This window comes from Mobula hypostoma, chromosome 2, assembly GCF_963921235.1.
Source record: "Mobula hypostoma chromosome 2, sMobHyp1.1, whole genome shotgun sequence".
NCBI lineage: Eukaryota > Metazoa > Chordata > Chondrichthyes > Myliobatiformes > Myliobatidae > Mobula > Mobula hypostoma.
This window is the reverse complement of record NC_086098.1, coordinates 127848402-127866768: the sequence shown is the minus strand read 5'-3', so window position 1 is coordinate 127866768 and position 18367 is coordinate 127848402. Positions and strand designations below refer to the sequence as shown.

The following is an 18367-nucleotide window of genomic DNA, read 5'->3' as shown; positions in this document are numbered from 1 at the left end:
CTTGTCTGTCGGGGTGGGGACTTCAGAGATAGCCCGCACCTTAGCCTGCATCGGTGCCAGCTGCCCCTGTCTTACCACAAATCCCAGATAAGTGATCTTTCCGTGGCCGAATTCACTTTTTGCGAGGTTCACTGTCAGGCTGGCTTCAAACAGCTTATTAAACAGCTCCTCCTATGTGTCACTCCAGACCACTAAATCGCCAATATACGCTTCTGCGTTCTTTAACCCTTTTGTCACTGAATTAATCATCCTATAGGGGTGTTGCTCACTAGGCTGACCTGATATGACAACAACACCATGTCCCTGCTCTTTGCATCACCTCGGGACATCCGGACATACGTGTGCGTGCCGGTTAATTAGCTTTCTTAGCGGCTCGCTCTGCTCGGGGGTTAAGTGAGAGAACTCATCAGCAAAGTTGGCCAAAACAATAGAGTTCTCCCATCTTATCTAATGATAAGTCTACCTCAACTCCCTTACTTCCTTCTGTTTTACTATGCTGGTTCTCACTTTCTAACCCCCCCAGTACAAGGCTGGTAAAAACGTCTCAGCTAAATCTATATTCACTTCGGCAGCCTTTCTGGGCATGCGCCGAGTCACTGCGCAAACGGGATAAACCTGTGAGTCCATGGGCGGGGCCTCAATCCTGGCAGGTTGGCTTGTCACTATTACTGCTGGGTACACCTCTCTGCCGGCGAGGTCATTACCGAGTAAGACCTCCACATCTTCCATCAGTAGTTCGGGCCTCACCCCGATTGTGACCGGTCCGGAGACCAAGTCACTTTTTAGGTGTATCTGGTGCAAAGGTACTGCTTCAGTCCCTTTCCCAATGCCTTTTATCACCCTGACCTCCCCAGTCTGGGTCTCTGAACTAAAGTCTAACACACTCTTTAATATCAATGACTGACAAGCTCCAGTGTCTCTCCAGATCCGTACTGGAACTGGGTTTAACCCCTCCTTCACCGACACCAATCTGGCCGAGATAAACCTCTCGCGCCCTTCCTGAACTTTATCAGACCTCTTCTCCCCTAGCGGTTTGTTTACCAGCTCAATACAGCCAGTCGGAACCGTCGTTTTTCCTTTCCCCGTCTCGTTCTTTGGGGCAAAGCACCTGGACGCAAAGTGTCCGGCTTTCCCACAATTATAGCATATGACCCCAGAAGACTTCCTACCAAACTGCTCCTGGTCTACCTTATCCCTCTCACTAGTCCCCGGCTTACTTTCTGACTTTTCTGGCGGACTCTCTCCGCCCTCTTGACTACCCTTCTGGTAGCCTTTACTTGGGGCAAACTTCGCTTTGTGCGTTAACACGTATTCATTCGCTAACTTAGCAGTTGCGGCTAAGGTGTCTGCCTCTTTCTCATCTAGGCAGGGTCTCATTTGCATCAATCTTCTGATGACTTGGTTTTTCGTCACACAAGCACTTTGTTCACAGTAATATCCTTGTGAATCTTTTCTGCACCCTTTCCAGCTTAATCACTTTTTCCCTAAATCTGGGAGACTTGAACTGCACACAGTACTCCAAACGCAGCCAAACCAATGATTTATACAAGTATGACATAGTGTCCCTACTTGTGTCCTCAATGACACAATTATTGAAGGCAAGCACTCTGTGCAAACGTGTTGCAAATTTCAGGGAACTTTATACTTGTATTCCAAGATCCTACCGTTCAACAACATTTCCCAGGGCCTGACTGTTTAGCCCCAGTAGTGAACATTCCATGAAGGTCATAGGCTGTCCCCAAATGAATGAGTTGGGTCAGAGTTACAGTATTGGAATAGTTGATGGCCCTGCTTTTTCAAGTACTTTGTGCATGTTTAAAACAGTGATCCTTAGCATGTCATTGCCAAAATCTAGCCCATTATTGCTGAATTTTCTTGAAATCTTACATTTCAATCATTCTACTTGGGTCTTTCTGTCAACTAATCAAAGGTGATAAATAAGGCATAGGTGAAGAGAATTGTAATGTAGTACATCACCCTCTGCAAGGGAGGAAGCATGCACTTTGGAATCTATGATGTCTTTAGATCGATGACAGATGGCTGGAAATGTCATTCCTGCTAAGGTAAGCTTGAGACGCAAAGGACACGGGCAATTTTCCAATGGATGCAAATTATTACTGGCACAATAATAGCCACTTTTATTTGCTGGTTAGGTATTAAAAGAACACACTAATGGATCCAATCTCTGGACTAAACGCATAAAAGTAATTAGATACGGTTTAGATTTGTCAATGTATCTGGTCTGTATTTATAATTTTGAAATGATTATTGCTCATTGATTTAAAAATGTTGCAATAAGACAAGTCTTGACCTTATCCAATCTATGTTTTATTTATTTATCTTAAATCTTATTATTGTAAATATTTCTGTTTTAGATGTCTCAGTTTTCTGAATATACATTATCACTGGATCAAACATTCTGGAAGATTGCTTACAGTAATTTGTGCTGTTATAAAAATTAGAACCATGTTTTTGATAATAAGTAGAATGGCAGGAAGAAACGTAGAACGAGGCACAGTATTGCAATAATTGATGTCCTTGTTCTTTTCTAGTACTTTGTGGTTAAGATAGTGATCCTGGGCATGTAATGCAGAAACCCTGCACATTGTTGCTCATTTTTCTTGAAACCCTGTATTTCAATCATCCTAATTTGGTCTCTGTGTCAATTAATCAAAATTAAGCTAATTAAGGTATAAGTGAAAAGAATCCTAATCTTAGTACATCTCTCTCAGAAAACTTTTGTGTGCACAGGCTTTAATTTTCGACTCATGATTGTGCTCACTTCCTTTTGTTGCATTTGTCCACTTTTCTTCAGATACATATGTCACAATTTCTTTTTTAAACAACACTTTGACATTTTTCAACAACTTCAAACCCCTGGAGAAACTAGAGGGGCAGGCATAATCTATATAAGTAAAAGGACAGTGAAGTTTTCAGGTCAAGACCCTCCATCTCACAATTACTTTTCCCTTCTTATGTCTGTAAGGTTGATTCTCTTGATGTTTGCATGGTTCTTTTTCTTGTTCAGTTAACTGTTTAAATTCCAATGATTGGTATGTCTCTTCTTGAGGAGCATTGGATATCTATTCTCTAAACAACAACCAGTGAAACTGATCAATGGAAATTCATTGATCATCAACCTGAAATCCAGTGACTCATTCTTTATGGATCGAAAACACTCCAAACAAGATTTCAATAAATTATCTCTTTTAGGAAAAGCCAAATTTTTGAAAGATAATTGATCTGAAATCCCCACAGGTGCTGCCCGTCCTGGTGAGCAATTGCAGCCATTACAATTTTTATTTCATTTGGGTAAATCAGTGTTCTTATTAAACTCCATTAAACATTAAGTAATGTGTACAGTTTAGCTAAGTGTGAATGGAACATTAGGGCACTTTGTAAAACTTGATTAATCACCTGGGTGCTGTGTGGCTCATTAATGAAAGGAAATTCAATTTGCATTTGATTGTGAGAGCTATTACTGATTTTTATCAAACCAAAATTTGAAAAATATCTTTCAATACTGTTACCCAAAATTTTTCCTGTTTCTCTCATGAGAAACTGACCTATCGTTTGGTTGTTGCTACCTCATCCATTTTCCTTCAATATAAATTTGAAAGGCCCAGCAAACTAACATGCACAGAGCTTCCCCACAGATAACACTGAGTTGCGGAAATGCCATAGTCCTTTTTAAAAACCTCACTGATCTAATCTTGCCAGCCCATTGCTGCCCAAGTTCAAGTGCTGGAAACAGCACAGATTAGGGATGCCCAGGCATGTGAACTGTGTACCAGATGCAGTGTTCTTAAAGAGTTACTCACCAAGTGACAAGCCAAGCTTTTAAGAACCTGCTTATTTGCTATTTCAATATGAATGATTCAGTGAATAGGAAATTTCTTGACATTTAATTTTCTGCACTGAGAAATATTTACCACATGTTAATGAAAGAGAATGAATCTTAACTGAACCTGCAGCTTTTCCTTTGATTTGAATTATGTGTAAATGGGAAATTCTCCAAAATATCACAGTATAAGATGCAGCAAAACAAATAGCAAATTGCAAGTTGCTAGTGCTTGGTTGGAGGTGCTGACGTAAACACACTGATGTAACTCACATGTAGTGAGTCTGTTTGCTTATTATCACTGAAGCAGGAAATTAACCTACTAGTAAGCTGAATTAGTAAGTTAGCAGAATCTTCCAGTACAATCCTGTCCTGAGCATCTTAAGCTATTGAAGTCCACAAGGTATCTAGGACAATATCCCCTATCTTGAAATTGACATTAAAAAATTGAACCTTTGGTTGAATGTATTCAGCTTTGTGCTAGGATACTTGGCAGCAGTAGTGAAACAGAGCATAAAATGTTCCTTTTGTATTGACAGTGTTATATTATACCTGACTTGAGCCTGAAAACGTTGTTGCCAAAATCCTGGAACTGGTTCAACCATACAGGGACAGGAAACCAGGAAATTACTAAGTAAAAGAGAAGTACAAAATAGGCTCTAGCTGCCTGAACAAAGAGGTTTTACAAGGAAGAAAGAAAGCACTGTTTTGTTCAAAGTTATAACTGGAATAATTTTTACAAATTGTTTTCTCAGTTTGTTGAAACAACAGTTTAAAAGATTAAAATGCACACACAAACACGCACACTAGCACTTTCCATGGTGTCACTGTTACTGCGCTAATTGCTTGGAAACAAAAGCAAGTTGTATGTGTTGGAGAAATGCCATAACTTGTTTTTTTTTGTAATCAGTATATGAAGATTTGACTTGTGTAGATTTGAGCAGTTAATGTACAGAGTACTGTACTGGCCAGCAGCAATTGTTCTGGTCAGTAAAATGGATTTTTAACATGAATATTGAAAGGATGTTTCAAGGCAGTGCTTACTGGCAAGGTTAAGTAACCTACAAAACCACACGTACAACTTATCCTACAGTTAACATAGCTCAAGTGAGATGCAGTGCAAGAAAATTGTAGACAGTCTTGTGTGACTGATTTAAAAAAATAGAGAAAGTATAAAAAAGAATTGTATACTATTTTTCAGGCCTTTAGCTTGTGTCAAAGAGCTTTAAACCCAGTTTTAATACTGCTTTTAAAGACATTGTCATTAGAACTAATTTAAACCTCACAAATTGCAATAATAATAGATATTGTTTTAACGGTATTGGCTCGTGTTTAAATATTGGCCTGCTCTTCAGACCTATCTTTCCTGGTCTTCTTCAAGTGGTATAAAAATTATTCTGCTCACCTAGATAGTGTCATGGTTTAAAATCTCAGACTTTTTTTTTGCGGAACTCCTCAGTATTAGAGTGATTTGTCAATCTTAATTTTTCACTATCAAGGCAAATGGTTTTCCATGGAGTCTCAGCTAACAAGCATAACTTTGTTATGAAGATTTTGTTCATTTTCTTGGAAAGCATCCATCCGTCCTCAAACATGAGACTTAGACTGCTTTCTAAATGAGGAGTGAATTCAGAAATCAGAGGTGCAAAGAGACTTGGGAGTCCCGAGTGCAGGATTCCTTGAAGGTTAACTTGCAATTTGAGCCAGTAGCAAGAAAGGCAAATTCAATGTTAGCATTCATTTCAAGAGGACTAGAATATAAAACCAAGCTTGTAATATTGAGGCTTTATAAGGCACTAGTCAGACCTCACTTGGATTATGGTGCATAGTTTTGCAGCCTTTATCTAAGGGAAGGTGTGCTGGCATTGGAGAAGATTCAGAGGAGGTTCACAAGAATGATCCCAGAATGAAAGGATTAAAATATGAGGAACATTTGACGGCTCTGGGTCTGTACTTGCTAGTTTTAGAAGAATGAGGGGAGAGCTCATAGCTACAGCTAGCCTAACCTCAGCGGTTGGGAAAGTGTTGGAGTATTATTAAGGATGAGGTTTTGAGGTACTTGGAGATTAATGATAAAATAAGTCAAAGTCAGCATGGTTTCTGTGAAGGGAAATCTTGCCTGATAAATCTGTAGGAGTTCTTTGAGAAGTAACAAGCAGGATAGACAGTGGAGAGGTGGTGAATGCCATTTACTTGGATTTTCAGAAGGCATTTGATAAGGTGCCACACATGAGGCTGCTTAACGAGTTAAAATCTTAAGGCGTTACAGGAAAGATACTGGCACGGAAAGTGGAATGGCTGACAGGCAGGAGGCTGCGAGTAGGAATAAAAGGGACCTTTTCTGGTTGGCTGCTGGAAACCAGTGGTATTCCTCAGGGGTCAGTGTTGGAACTGCTACTTTTTACATTGTCAATGATTTGGATAATGGAATTGATGGCTTTGTGGCAAAGATGGGAGTGGAGGGGTGGGTAGTGCTCAGGAAGCAATGCGTTTGCAGCAGGACTTAGACAAATTGGAAGAATGAGCAATAAAGTGGCAGATGGAATACAGTGTTGAGAAATGTATGATAATGAATTTTGGTAGAAAGGATCAATAGTGCGGACTATTAGCTAAATGGGGAGAAAGTTCAAACATCAGAGGTGCAAAGGGACTTAGGAGTCCTTGTGTAAGACTCCTAGAAGGTTAATTTACAGGTTGAGTCTCAAGAACCTCAGTTCACCATGGACTGGTTGATTGATCAGTTGCAGCTGCGCCTTCAGCAACCATCTCTTACAAGCACATCTCATGATGGAAGCATCCCTCTTCTTGCTACTCATGAATTCTCCTTTTTTAAAAAAAAAATTGCTGTAATGAGGAGTGGAGTGGAGAAGTGTCCCCAAGGGATTTGGACAGATTGGCAAAGATCAATACCTGCAGAAGGCATGACTTTTTTTGTGTAAGATGCAATCTTGAGCTACAATCAAGAGCTCCCAGAAGGAAATTGACGGATAAGTTCCTATAAAGCACATTGGCGCAAAAGTGCTACACTTTGATGAAGCGTACCATGCAAACAGATACCCGAGCTTGCTCTGCCTGCTGAAAAGTAGGCAGGTTCTTCACCTTGAGTATATGGTTGTTTGCATTCCACCTTCCCCAATGCAGGAATGGGTTTAGCAAAAGCTGTTGTCTAAGAATGCAAACAACACACAGAAAATGCTGGAGGAACTCACTAAGCCAGACAGCATCTATGGAAGAGTACAGCTGACGTTTCGGACCAAGACCCTTCATTAGGACTGGAGAAAAAAGAAGAGAAGTCAGTGTAAGAAGGTTTGGGGGGGGAGGGGAGGAAGAAATACAAGGTAGTAGGGGATAGCTGAAACTGGGAGTGGGGGAGGGGTGAAGTAAAGAGCTAGGAAGTTGATTGGTGAAAGAGATAAAGGGTTGGAGAAGGGGGAATCTGAGAGAGGACAGAAGGCCATGGAAAAAAGAAAAGGGGGAGCAGTACCAGAGGGAAGCTTTATTAATAAAGAATGTATAAATTATACAACCATGAGATTTGTTTGCTTATAGGCAACTACATACCAAGAAACCTGAAAGAACCTAATTAAAAAAAAAGAATAAAAAACACCCGATGCACAGAGAGGAAAAAGAACACAAATCATTGAAACAATAGAAGCGAGCAACAACGTTCTGAACCAAAATGAGTCCTTAGATCCAAAGCATGCTGTATGCCTTCTTTATCATTATATCCACATGTTACTGATTCAGGGAGATTCAGGCTTGCAATCCAAGATCCCCCTGTTCATCACTGCTCCTAAGGATCCTGCCATTTACCACATGCTTTCCTCTTGTGTTTGATGTCCTACTTGTATTATGTCATACTTGTCTAGATTAAGTTCCATCTGCCATTTCTCCATCCAAATTTCCTATTGATATCCCACTATATCCTTTGACAATGTGTCTCACTATCCAGGACTCAGTCAATGTTCATGTTATGTGCAAACTTGCTAATGAGACCACCTATATTTTCATACAGTTCATTTTTATATACTGAAAGTAACAGAGATCTCACCTTTGTTCCTTACAGAACTCTACAGGTCACAAGCTTCCAGTCAGAAAAATGCTCCTCTCTTGCACTACTTCCAGTCTTCTATGACCAGAATCAGAATCAGAATCAGAATCAGATTTATTATCACTGGCATGTGATGTGAAATTTGTTAACTTAGCAGCAGCAGTTCAATGCAATACATAATCTAGCAGAGAGAGAGAAAAAATAATAATAAATAAAATAAAACATAATAAATAAACAAGTAAATCAGTTATGTATATTGAATAGATTATTTAAAAATGTGAAAAAACAGAAATACTGTATATTAAAAAAAGTGAGGTAGTGTCCAAAGCTTCAAAGTCCATTTAGGAATCGGATAGCAGAGGGGAAGAAGCTGTTCCTGAATTCCTGAGTGTGTGTCTTCAGGCTTCTGTATCTCCTACCTGATGGTAACAGTGAGAAAAGGGCATGCCCTGGCTGCTGGAGGTCTTTAATAATGAACGCTGCCTTTCTGAGACACCGCTCCTTAACAATGTCCTGGGTACTTTGTAGGCTAGTGCCCAAGATGGAGCTGACTAGATTTACAACCTTCTGCAGCTTCTTTCAGTCCTCTGCAGAAGTCCCTCAATACCAGACAGTGATGCAGCCCGTCTGAATGCTCTCCACCGTACAACTATAGAAGTTATTGAGTTTAATTGTTGACATGCCAAATCTCTTCAAACTCCAAAAAAGTATAGCTGCTGTCTTACCTTCTTTATGACTACATCAATATGTTGGGACCTGGTTACATCCTTAGAGATCTTGACACCCAGAAACTTGAAGCTGCTCACTTTCTCCACTTCTGATCCCTCTATGAAGGGATGTGTTCCTTCGTCTTACCCTTCCTGAAGTCCACAATCAGCTCTTTCGTCTTACTGACGTTGAGTGCCAGGTTGTTATTGCGGCACCATTCCACTAGTTGGCATATCTCACTCCTGTATGCCTCCTCGTCACCACCTGAGATTCTACCAACAGTGGTAGTATTGTCAGCAAATTTGTAGATGGTATTTGAACTATGACTAGCCACACAGTCGTGTGTATACAGAGAGTAGAGCAGTGGGCTAAGCACATATCCCTAAGGTGTGCCAGTGTTGATCGTCAGCAAAGAGGATATGTTATTACCAATCTGCACAGACTGTGGTCTTCCGGTTAGGAAGTCGAGGATCCAACTACAGAGGGAAGTACAGAGGCCCAGGTTCTGCAATTTCTCAATCAGGATTGTGGGAATGATGGTATTAAATGCTGAGCTGTAGTCGATGAACAGCATCCTGACGTAGGTGTTTGTGTTGTCTAGGTCAGTGACCCCAAACACTGGGCTGCGAGCACGTGCTACTGGGCCACGAGGAAACGATATGATTTGGCAAAATGAAACAATATGAGTCAGCAGCACCTTTCCTCATTTCTTGTCACGCATTGTTGAACTTGAGCATCCCCACCCCCCCAGTCGGCCGGTGCAAGAATATTGTCAGTATTAAACTGGTCCACGGTGTGCAAATGGCTAGGAACCCCTGGTCTAGGTGGTCTAAAGCCGTGTGAAGAGCCATGGATATTGTGTCTGCTGTTGACCTATTGTGACAAAGGGCAAATTGCAATGGGTCCAGGTCCTTTATGAGGCGGTAGTTCAGTCTTGTCATAACTAACCTCTCAAAGCAACTTTCCCAAGCTACTTTTCTGTCCAGTTTACCAATTTACTGTGTGACCATGTGACATAATCTTCTAGACCAGCCTACAGGATGAACATAGTCAAATGCTTGACCAACGTCCATGTAACCAACATTCACCGGGCTTCAGCCCAAAACTTCGACTGTACCTCCTTCTATGGATGCTGCCTGACTTGCTGAGTTCCTCCAGCATTCTGTCTGTGTTGCTCAGATTTCCAGCATCTGCAGATTTTCTCTTGTTTGTGTTTTGTTCACTATCCCACCCTCATCAACCATCTTTGTAACCTCGATCAAAAAACACAATCAAACTTGTGAGACATGACCTCCCCCGCACTATATCTTGCCAGATATCCCTAATAAGTCCATGATTTTCCAAATGTGATTAATACTTAACTCTGAGAATCTTCAATAAATTCCTTACTGCTTATGTAAGGGTCATTGCCTGTAATTCCTGGATTGTCGTTACTGTCCTTCTTAAACATGGAAATAGCATAAATAAAATCAGAAAATGCTGGATATTCTGTACAAGTCGGGCACCATCAATGGGAAGAGAAACAGTTAACAGTCTGAGATCCCTGTTGCAAGTTTGAGTTTAAGTACTGTACCAAGAAATTAAGTTCTTGAGAAGTTGAAAATTGTTATGTAAAAGCTGAGAAATCAAAACCTCTGAACCTTTGGAAGTGATGTGTCAATAGTCTTGCTTATTTTGTCATTCCTCAGCTTAAGATTAGTTTTATTGCTATATACCCCAGGGTACAGCTAAATACCTTGCTTGCGTGAAGCTCAGATGTCAAGTTCTTTTGAATTCATCCAATCTATTGAATACTTTCTATTATAGAGTCATACAACATAAGCAGACCATTCAGCCCAACTCTTCCACATCAACTATTGATATCCAACCTTATCTCCTAGCTTTCTGTGTCTAAAGTGATGTAAATGCTTTTGTGAACACTCTTAAATGCATTACAACTGAGAAGTTTTAATTTTGAAGCAGCACACAGAAATTTTCAATAAAAAAATTGGTTAGCAATTATATGATTTTTAAAAAAATCTAGATTAAACGTATATTATTATTTTGCTCCTGTAGAGAGCAAGAGGTGTGTTTCTCAGAAAACCAGAGGTACCTAATAATGTTCAATCTAGCACTCCCATTGGTGTGCTTTAATTTCAATATTACTACTGACAAATTTTATTATTCTGTATAAGGTTTCATTCCACTGTTTTTGGCCAAGAGCACTGAGCAGCCCAGGCTAAGTACTTCAACTCCATGAAATTCAGGTAACTAAAACTATCTGCAGTGAAGACAGGGCTGAATGAGCTTTGAGGCACAGATTGCTGGAACTTGGAAGAGACTGACATTTTGTACATGCTAGACTAGAATGTGCTCAGTGTATTTATGATTTAATTGTTTCAAAGGTGAGTGACGTAATTTAATCTGGTAATGATTGAAATTAACAACCAATCCCACTGAATAAAAAGTTGTTGTGAAAATAGATCCAATATTGTATAATTGCAGCCTAAGCTTGCATTCGGGGCTTTGGTTGACACAGCTCATATGGATTAATGATGTGTATTTGATCCTTAGAGACTTGCAAATTGTAAGTTTTGAAAGATGGTGTTGCAACTATAGGACTCTAGCATATTCATGAACAATTTACTTGTATCCAAAAAGAGAGATGTAGTCTGTAATTCACAAAAATGAATATGTCATTTGGTTAAAAGACAAGGGAGTGTATTATATATAGAAAAGAATGGCATAGAGTGTATTGTACTCCTCTCCATTTCTGATGTTGAAACCATGAAAAAAAAGTTTATTTTAACCTCTATGTGTTTCTAATCATGGGCATCCAATCAGAGGAGGTGATGAGTGTGTTTGCCATTGGAGGATGTGATATGTAAGAGCAGGAGTTATACTTGAAGCATCATTGTCATTACTGCTTGTTTTCAAGCTGAGATTCTTCAGTACAGTGAAATTTATGTAAATGTTTTGAAACTGATTATTGAATGAATTCATTTCTAATCAAATGTCTTACATGGTGTAGTACTCTTCCAAATGACTATGTAAACATGTTTATGAAATTATTATTTATGCCATAAAATTTTGAATTTTATAACAACAGTTCAGTGTTTCTGTGCAGGCAAATCTTGGTATTTAATCTAGAAATTAATGTTATACAATAGGACCACTGTAACCAAGGCTGGTTATAGTATTATGGACAATTATAGTAAAGGGCAGATATATACTTGAGATTGTCAGTCCAGTGCATTCAAAGACATAATATGTTCTGTGTGCTGGAAATATAGGCAGCCAACATATGAAAGAGCAGCAATCGGTTATGGGATTTTAATCATAACAGTTTGACCTAATTTTCATTTGTATAATGAGTGCCCTGTTATAAGTAGGTTGCAGTGGTGTACTATTTAGCCCCTTGCATCTGCTCTGCTAGTTGGGAAGATCATGGTTAGCATATCTCAACTCGAATTTCTCCCCTTAGCTCATATTGTTTTATGTCCGTTCTGTCTGCTGATCTATTACATGTAACAGAAAATGATGGAGAATATGCAGTGCAAAATTTGTCACATGTCTGTTGACAGACCTGGCATCTGGAGAAGAGGATAGTAAAGATTCACAGTTCTCTCAGTGCTTTTCTTCTCAGTCCAATCCCTTACCTTGAGGTTATGACCTATAGTTCCAGACCTCATAGCCAGGAGCATCGGTCCTTCAGCATCCACCATGTCAATTAAGCATTTTCTTAAGTTCTTTTTGAAATGTCGTGCTCAGTTTCATTAAGGTCTTTGTTCATTGTTGGTTATCCTGTTACTTGGTCTTAAAACACAGTTTTTATTGGGTCAATGTAACTTTTGCTGGTTGTTCAGACACAAGGCTCATGTGCAATAAAAATAAAAAAGTTAATGAAGATAATGGATACATTAAATAAATTGTACCCTGCATTGCTAGTAATAAATGGCTTAGCTATTTAACAAAGACATTGAACAATTTACTTTGGCAGACAATACATGCAAAATGAACACAGCACAATGTACTTGAGTCTTTCTGGCGATTATGTGATTTATGAATGACTATATATGGTAATTTTTTAAGGTATTGGATTGATTTTATTCTAAATATGTTGTACACCTGGGATATTTTTCTTTTCCCTAATTATTCCTTCATGTTGAATTTCAACTCTGAACATGGGGAAAAAAGTTTTGCTATTCTGTCTACCAGCTGCTGAAAAATGCATCTCATCACAAATGACCTAGCCAGAGTATTCACAAGATTGCATTGCAGCATCTACTCAGTAAGCTGAACGGTAAGGTTCTAATTGCTGACAATCTGATGGATTTCTTTATTCATCTTGTGTTTTGTACAAAGGTTGCATGAGCAGGTCAATAATTATCTAGAGGACGCTGACACCGAGGCTTCACTGGAAATTGGACCTGACATGCGGAAGATTCAGTACTGCTTCCATCTACTAAAGGTCAGCATTTAAGTTATTTAAATTTCATACGTTCTCAGTATATATGATAATTTTATCAAATGACACTGTTGTAGCGATGTGCTACACATAGAGCTAGAAATAACGACACGCAGTCTGTAAGTTGCACTTGAGACTAGTTTATTCAAACTTCGCGGCACTGGCTTTTACACAGTTCCGTTCCCACCCTCTCCGGGCGGAAATGACATCAGAGGTGCATTACAAAAGCGCACGGGCTTTCTCCCCTCCCTGGTGAAGAGGAAGGCCCAGCTCCATTTTGGGGCTGGCCTCTCTACTGACGCGTGCGCCATTTTGTGAGCCGGTTCGCCTGCGTAGAAAGTAGGTCGCCACATAACCCCCCCCCCGAGAACCAGCGATACACCCCCCAATATCCACAGTCTGGATCAGTCTCTGTTTGGGCGGTCTGCCTCTGCGCCGCGGTGCCTGAACCTCGACTGGCTGCGCCAAGTCCACATGGGCCGGTTTGAGTCGGTCCTTCATAAAAACCTCCTCTTTTCCCCCAATGTCTAGAACGTACGTGGACCGTTGTTCCTCATCACCTTGAATGGCCCCTCGTACGGCCGCTGTAGCGGTGCCCGGTGTGCACCCCTTCGTACAAGTACAAACTTACAGTTGTGCAGGTCCTTGGGTACGCAGGTTGGGATCTGTCTCTGCTGTGAAGTCGGTACGGGGGCCAGGTTGCCGAGCCTTTCACGTAGTCTGTCCAGGACTGCTGCGGGTTCTTCCTCTTGCCCCCTTTGGGCTGGTATGAACTCTCCTGGGACGACCAGGGGTGTGCCGTACACCAGCTCGGCCGACGGGGTGTGCAGATCCTCTTTGGGTGCTGTGCGGATTCCGAGCAGGACCCAGGGAAGTTCGTCCACCCAGTTAGGCCCTTTCAGGTGGGCCATGAGAGCCGACTTCAAGTGACGGTGGAAGCGTTCCACTAGTCCGTTCGACTGTGGGCGGTAGGCAGTTGTGTGGTGTAGCTGTGTACCCAACAGGCTGGCCACAGCCGACCACAGGCTGGAGGTGAACTGGGCGCCTCTGTCAGAGATAATGTGGGCTGGTATCCTGAAGCATGCTACCCAGGTTGCAATCAGCGCTCGGGCGCAGGAATTAGCGGTGGTGTCGGTGTGCGGGACCGCCTCTGGCCATCTTGTGAACTGGTCTACAATAGTTAGGGGGTATTGTGCTCCTTGCAATACTGGCAGGGGCCCCATGATATCCACATGAATGTGGTTGAACCTCCGGCGGGTGGGTTCGAACCGCTGTGGCGGGGCTTTGGTGTGCCGCTGCACCTTGGCTTTTTGGCACTGCGTACACGTTTTGGCCCATTCGCTGACCTGTTTGCAAAGTCTGTGCCGCACGAACTTGCTGGAGACCATCCGGATGGTTGTACTGATAGATGGGTGCACTAAGCCGTGTATGGAGTTGAAAACTCGCCGCTGCTGGGATGATGGGGTGAGGTTGGCCTGTAGCCACGTCACACAGGAGGGTCCTCTCACCTGGGCCTACGGGGAAGTCTTGCGGCTGCAAACCCGAGACTGCGGTCCTGTTGCTGGGCATCTCGTCGTCTGCCTGCTGCGCCTCCGCCAGTGCTGTATAGTCCACCCCCTGGGACAGGGCCTGGATAGCTGGTCTGGAGAGTGCGTCCGCCACAACGTTGTCCTTTCCCGAGACATGCTGGATGTCCGTCGTGTACTCGGAGATGTAGGACAGATGTGGCTGCTGGCCGGCCAACCAGGATCAGACACCTTTGTGAACGCGAAGGTCAACGGTTTGTGGTCCATGAACGCGGTGAACGGCCTGCCTTCTAAGAAGTACCTGAAATGCTGGATTGCCAGATATAGTGCCAACAGCTCCTGGTCGAAGACACTGTACTTGAGTTCGAGTGGCCGTAGGTGCCAGGTGTTGCCAGCGCCCCTCGATGAGTTGCTCTAGCACCCCACCGACTGCTGTGTTGGATGCGTCCATTGTGAGGGCAGTTGGAACGTCGGTTCTGGGGTGCACCAGCATCGCGGTGTCTGCCAAGGCTTCCTTTGCTTTAACGAAAGCGGCCACGGCCTCTTCGTCCCAAGTAATGTCCTTGCCTTTACCCGACATCAGGGTGAACAAAGGGTGCATGATATGGGCTGCTGAGGGGAGGAAGCGGTGGTAGAAGTTCACCATACCAACGAACTCCTGCAGGCCTTTGACTGTGTTGGGCCGGGCAAAGTGGCGGATTGTGTCTACCTTGGCGGGCAGAGGTGTTGCCCCGTCTTTGGTAATCCTGTGGCCCAGGGAGTCGATGGTGTCGAGTCCGAACTGGCATTTGGCCGGGTTGATCGTGAGGCTGAAATCACTCAGGTGGGAGCAGAGCTGGCGGAGGTGGGACAGATGCTCCCGACGACTACGCCTGTCTATGAGGATGTCGTCCAAATAGATGAATAAAGTGGATAAAGCAGTGGTTAATTGGCAGGAGGCAAAGAGTGGGAATAAAGGGAGCCTTTTATCCGGTTGGCTGCCAGTGACTTATGGTGTTCCACAGGAGACTGTGTTGGGATTGATTCGTTTTACATTATTTATCAATGATTTGGATGCTATAATTCATGGCTTTGTTGCAAAGTTTGCAATGATATGAAAATAGCTGGAGCCTCAGGTTGTTTTGAGGAAGTAGGGAGGCTACAGAAGTACTTAGATTAGGAGAATGGACAACATGGTATACGGAATACAGTGTTGGGAAGTGTATGGTCATGCATTTTAGTAGATGAAATGAAAGGATTGACTATCTTCTAAATGGAGAGAAACTACAAAGAAACTGAGGGTCAAAGTGACTTTGGAGTCCTTGTGCAGAATTCCCTAAGGGTTAATTTGCAGGTTGAGTCTGTGGTGAGAAAGGCAAATGCAACATTAGCATTTATTTCAAGATGACTAGAATATAAAAGCAAAGATGTAATGTTGAGACTTTATAAAACACTGGTGAGACCTCACTTGGAGCAATGTAGACATTTCTGGGGCCCTTAGAAAGGATATGCTGAAACTGGAGAGGGTTCAAAGGAGGTTCACAAAAATCATTCCAGGATTGAATGGCTTGTTATATGAGGAGTGTTTGATAGTAATTCAGAAGAATGAGGGGTGATATCATTGAAACCTATCAAATGGTGAAAAGCCTTGATAGGGTGGATGTGGAGAGGATGTTTACTGTGGTGGGAGAGTCCAAGAGCAGAGGTCATAGCCTCAGAATAGAGAGGCGTCATTTTTTAAATAGAGATGACCAGCAATTTCTTTCTCCAGAGAGTGGTGAGTCTGTGCAATTCTTTGCCACAGGCAGCTGTGGATGCCAAGTCTTTATTGTATATTTAAGGCAGAGGTTGAGAGTTTCTTGATTGGTCAGAATATGTAGTGATATGGGGAGAAGGCGGGAAATGGGAGCTGAGAAGAAGATTGGATCAACCGTGATGAAATGGTGGAGTTGTCTCAATGGACCAAATGGCCTTATACTGCTCCCACAGCTTATAGTGTTGTGCTGTAACTTAACAATTTAATTACTATGTATCTGCTCATGCTGTATTGGGATGATGATGCACAGGCCCTATTTTAAATATATCCACCTTGAATTTCTGGAAGGGATGAAGAGATATTTCGGAATAAGAATAAGAATCAATGTTATTATCAGTAACATATGTCATGAAATTTGTTGTTTTGTGGCAGCAGTACAGTTCAAGACATTAAAACTTACTAAAGTTACAATAATAGATAGACAGATAGATACACCTATGTCAAATGACACGGCACATGATGATGATGATAAAGCAGATAGATAGATTTGTAGTGCCAATGAGGAATAACGAGGTAGTGTTCATGAGTTCATGGACCATTCAGAAATTTCATTGTTGAGGGGATGAAGTTGTTACTAAAATGTTGACATGCAGGTACAAGGCAGCCCACTTGATTGATACCCCTTCCACAAACATCCAACCCCTCCACCATCAACGAATATTTTCAGCAGTGTGTACTATCTACAAGATGCACTGCAACAACTCACCGAAGTTACTAAGGCAGTACCTACCAGACCCACAGCCACTACCATCTAAAAGGACGAGAACTGCAGTTACCTGGGAACACCATCACTTAGAAGTCCCCCTCCAAGTCATTCACCACCCTGACTTGGAAACATATCCCTGTTCCTTCATCGTCGCTAGGTCATAAATATGGAATTCCCTCCTTAGCAGCACTGTGGGTGTACCTTCACTTCAGGGACCGCAGCAGTTCAAGAAGGCAGCTCATCACCACCTTCTGAAGGGCACCTAGGGATGGGGCAAAAAATGCTAGCTTAGCTGGCGATGCTCACATCCTGTAAATGAATTAAAAGAAAAAAAGGTCCTGTATCTCCTCCCTAATGGTAGTAATGAGATGAGAGCATTTCCCTAGTGGTGAGAATCCTTAATAATGGTTGTTGTCTTCTTGAAGGACAACCTTTTAAAGATGTCCTTGATGGTGGGGAGGGTTGTGCCCATGATGAAACTGAAGCCCATGATGATGACAACCTACTACAGCTTCTTTTGGAGCCTCCATACCAAGTAGTGATACATTCTGTTAGAATGCTGTACATGGTACATGCCACAGAAATCTTTGTGATTTCAGCAGTATGTTGGGATCAGGATAAACCTTTTGAGATGTTGAAGCCCAGGAACCTAAATCTGCTCACCCTTTCCTCTGCTGACCCCTCAGTGAGGGTTTGTTTGTGTTCTTTCAGCTTCTCCTTCTTGAAGTCCACAATCAATTCCTTGGTCTTGCTGACGTTGTGCAAGATTATGTTATGACACCATTCAACAAGCTAATCTATTTTGCTCCTGTAAGCCAGTTTATTGCCATTGGACATTCAAACAAAACCAGTGGTGTATGCCTAGCTGCATAGTAGGAGTGTTGAAAGAGTAGAGCATTGAGCTATGCCTGTGTCCTTGAGGTGTCACCTGTGTTGATCCTCAGCGAGGAGGAGAATGTTATGATCGATCCACACTGACTTTGTCCTCTCAATGAGCAAGCCAAGAATCTCATTGCAGAAGGCAGTACAGCCACATTTTGAAGCTTGTTGATTAGTAATAATGATGGCATTGAATGCCAAGCTGTAATAGATAAACAGCAGCCTGTGTGGGTATTGCTGTTGCGCAGGTGGTTCAAGGCTGAGCAGAGAGCCAGTGAGATTATATCCACGGCAGGCCAGTTGTGGTGGTAGGCAAATGGCAGCAGGTCCAGTCCTTGCTCAGGCAGGAGTTAATTCTAGCCTTCACCAACCTCTCAAAGTGCTTCAGCACAATAGATGTGAGTGCAACTGAGT

General features: G+C 42.2%; 1 protein-coding gene across 5 annotated transcripts in view; it reads left to right on the top strand.

The window, feature by feature from the left end:
• kif6 (kinesin family member 6) overlaps nucleotides 1-18367 on the top strand; it is a 611249-nt gene that overhangs the window by 202085 nt on the left and 390797 nt on the right. For all 5 annotated transcript variants that reach the window (XM_063040644.1, XM_063040642.1, XM_063040641.1 and 2 more), the window contains one exon: nucleotides 12945-13050. In XM_063040644.1, the coding sequence (XP_062896714.1) occupies nucleotides 12945-13050 (106 nt within the window). The remainder of the gene's footprint in view (nucleotides 1-12944; nucleotides 13051-18367) is intronic.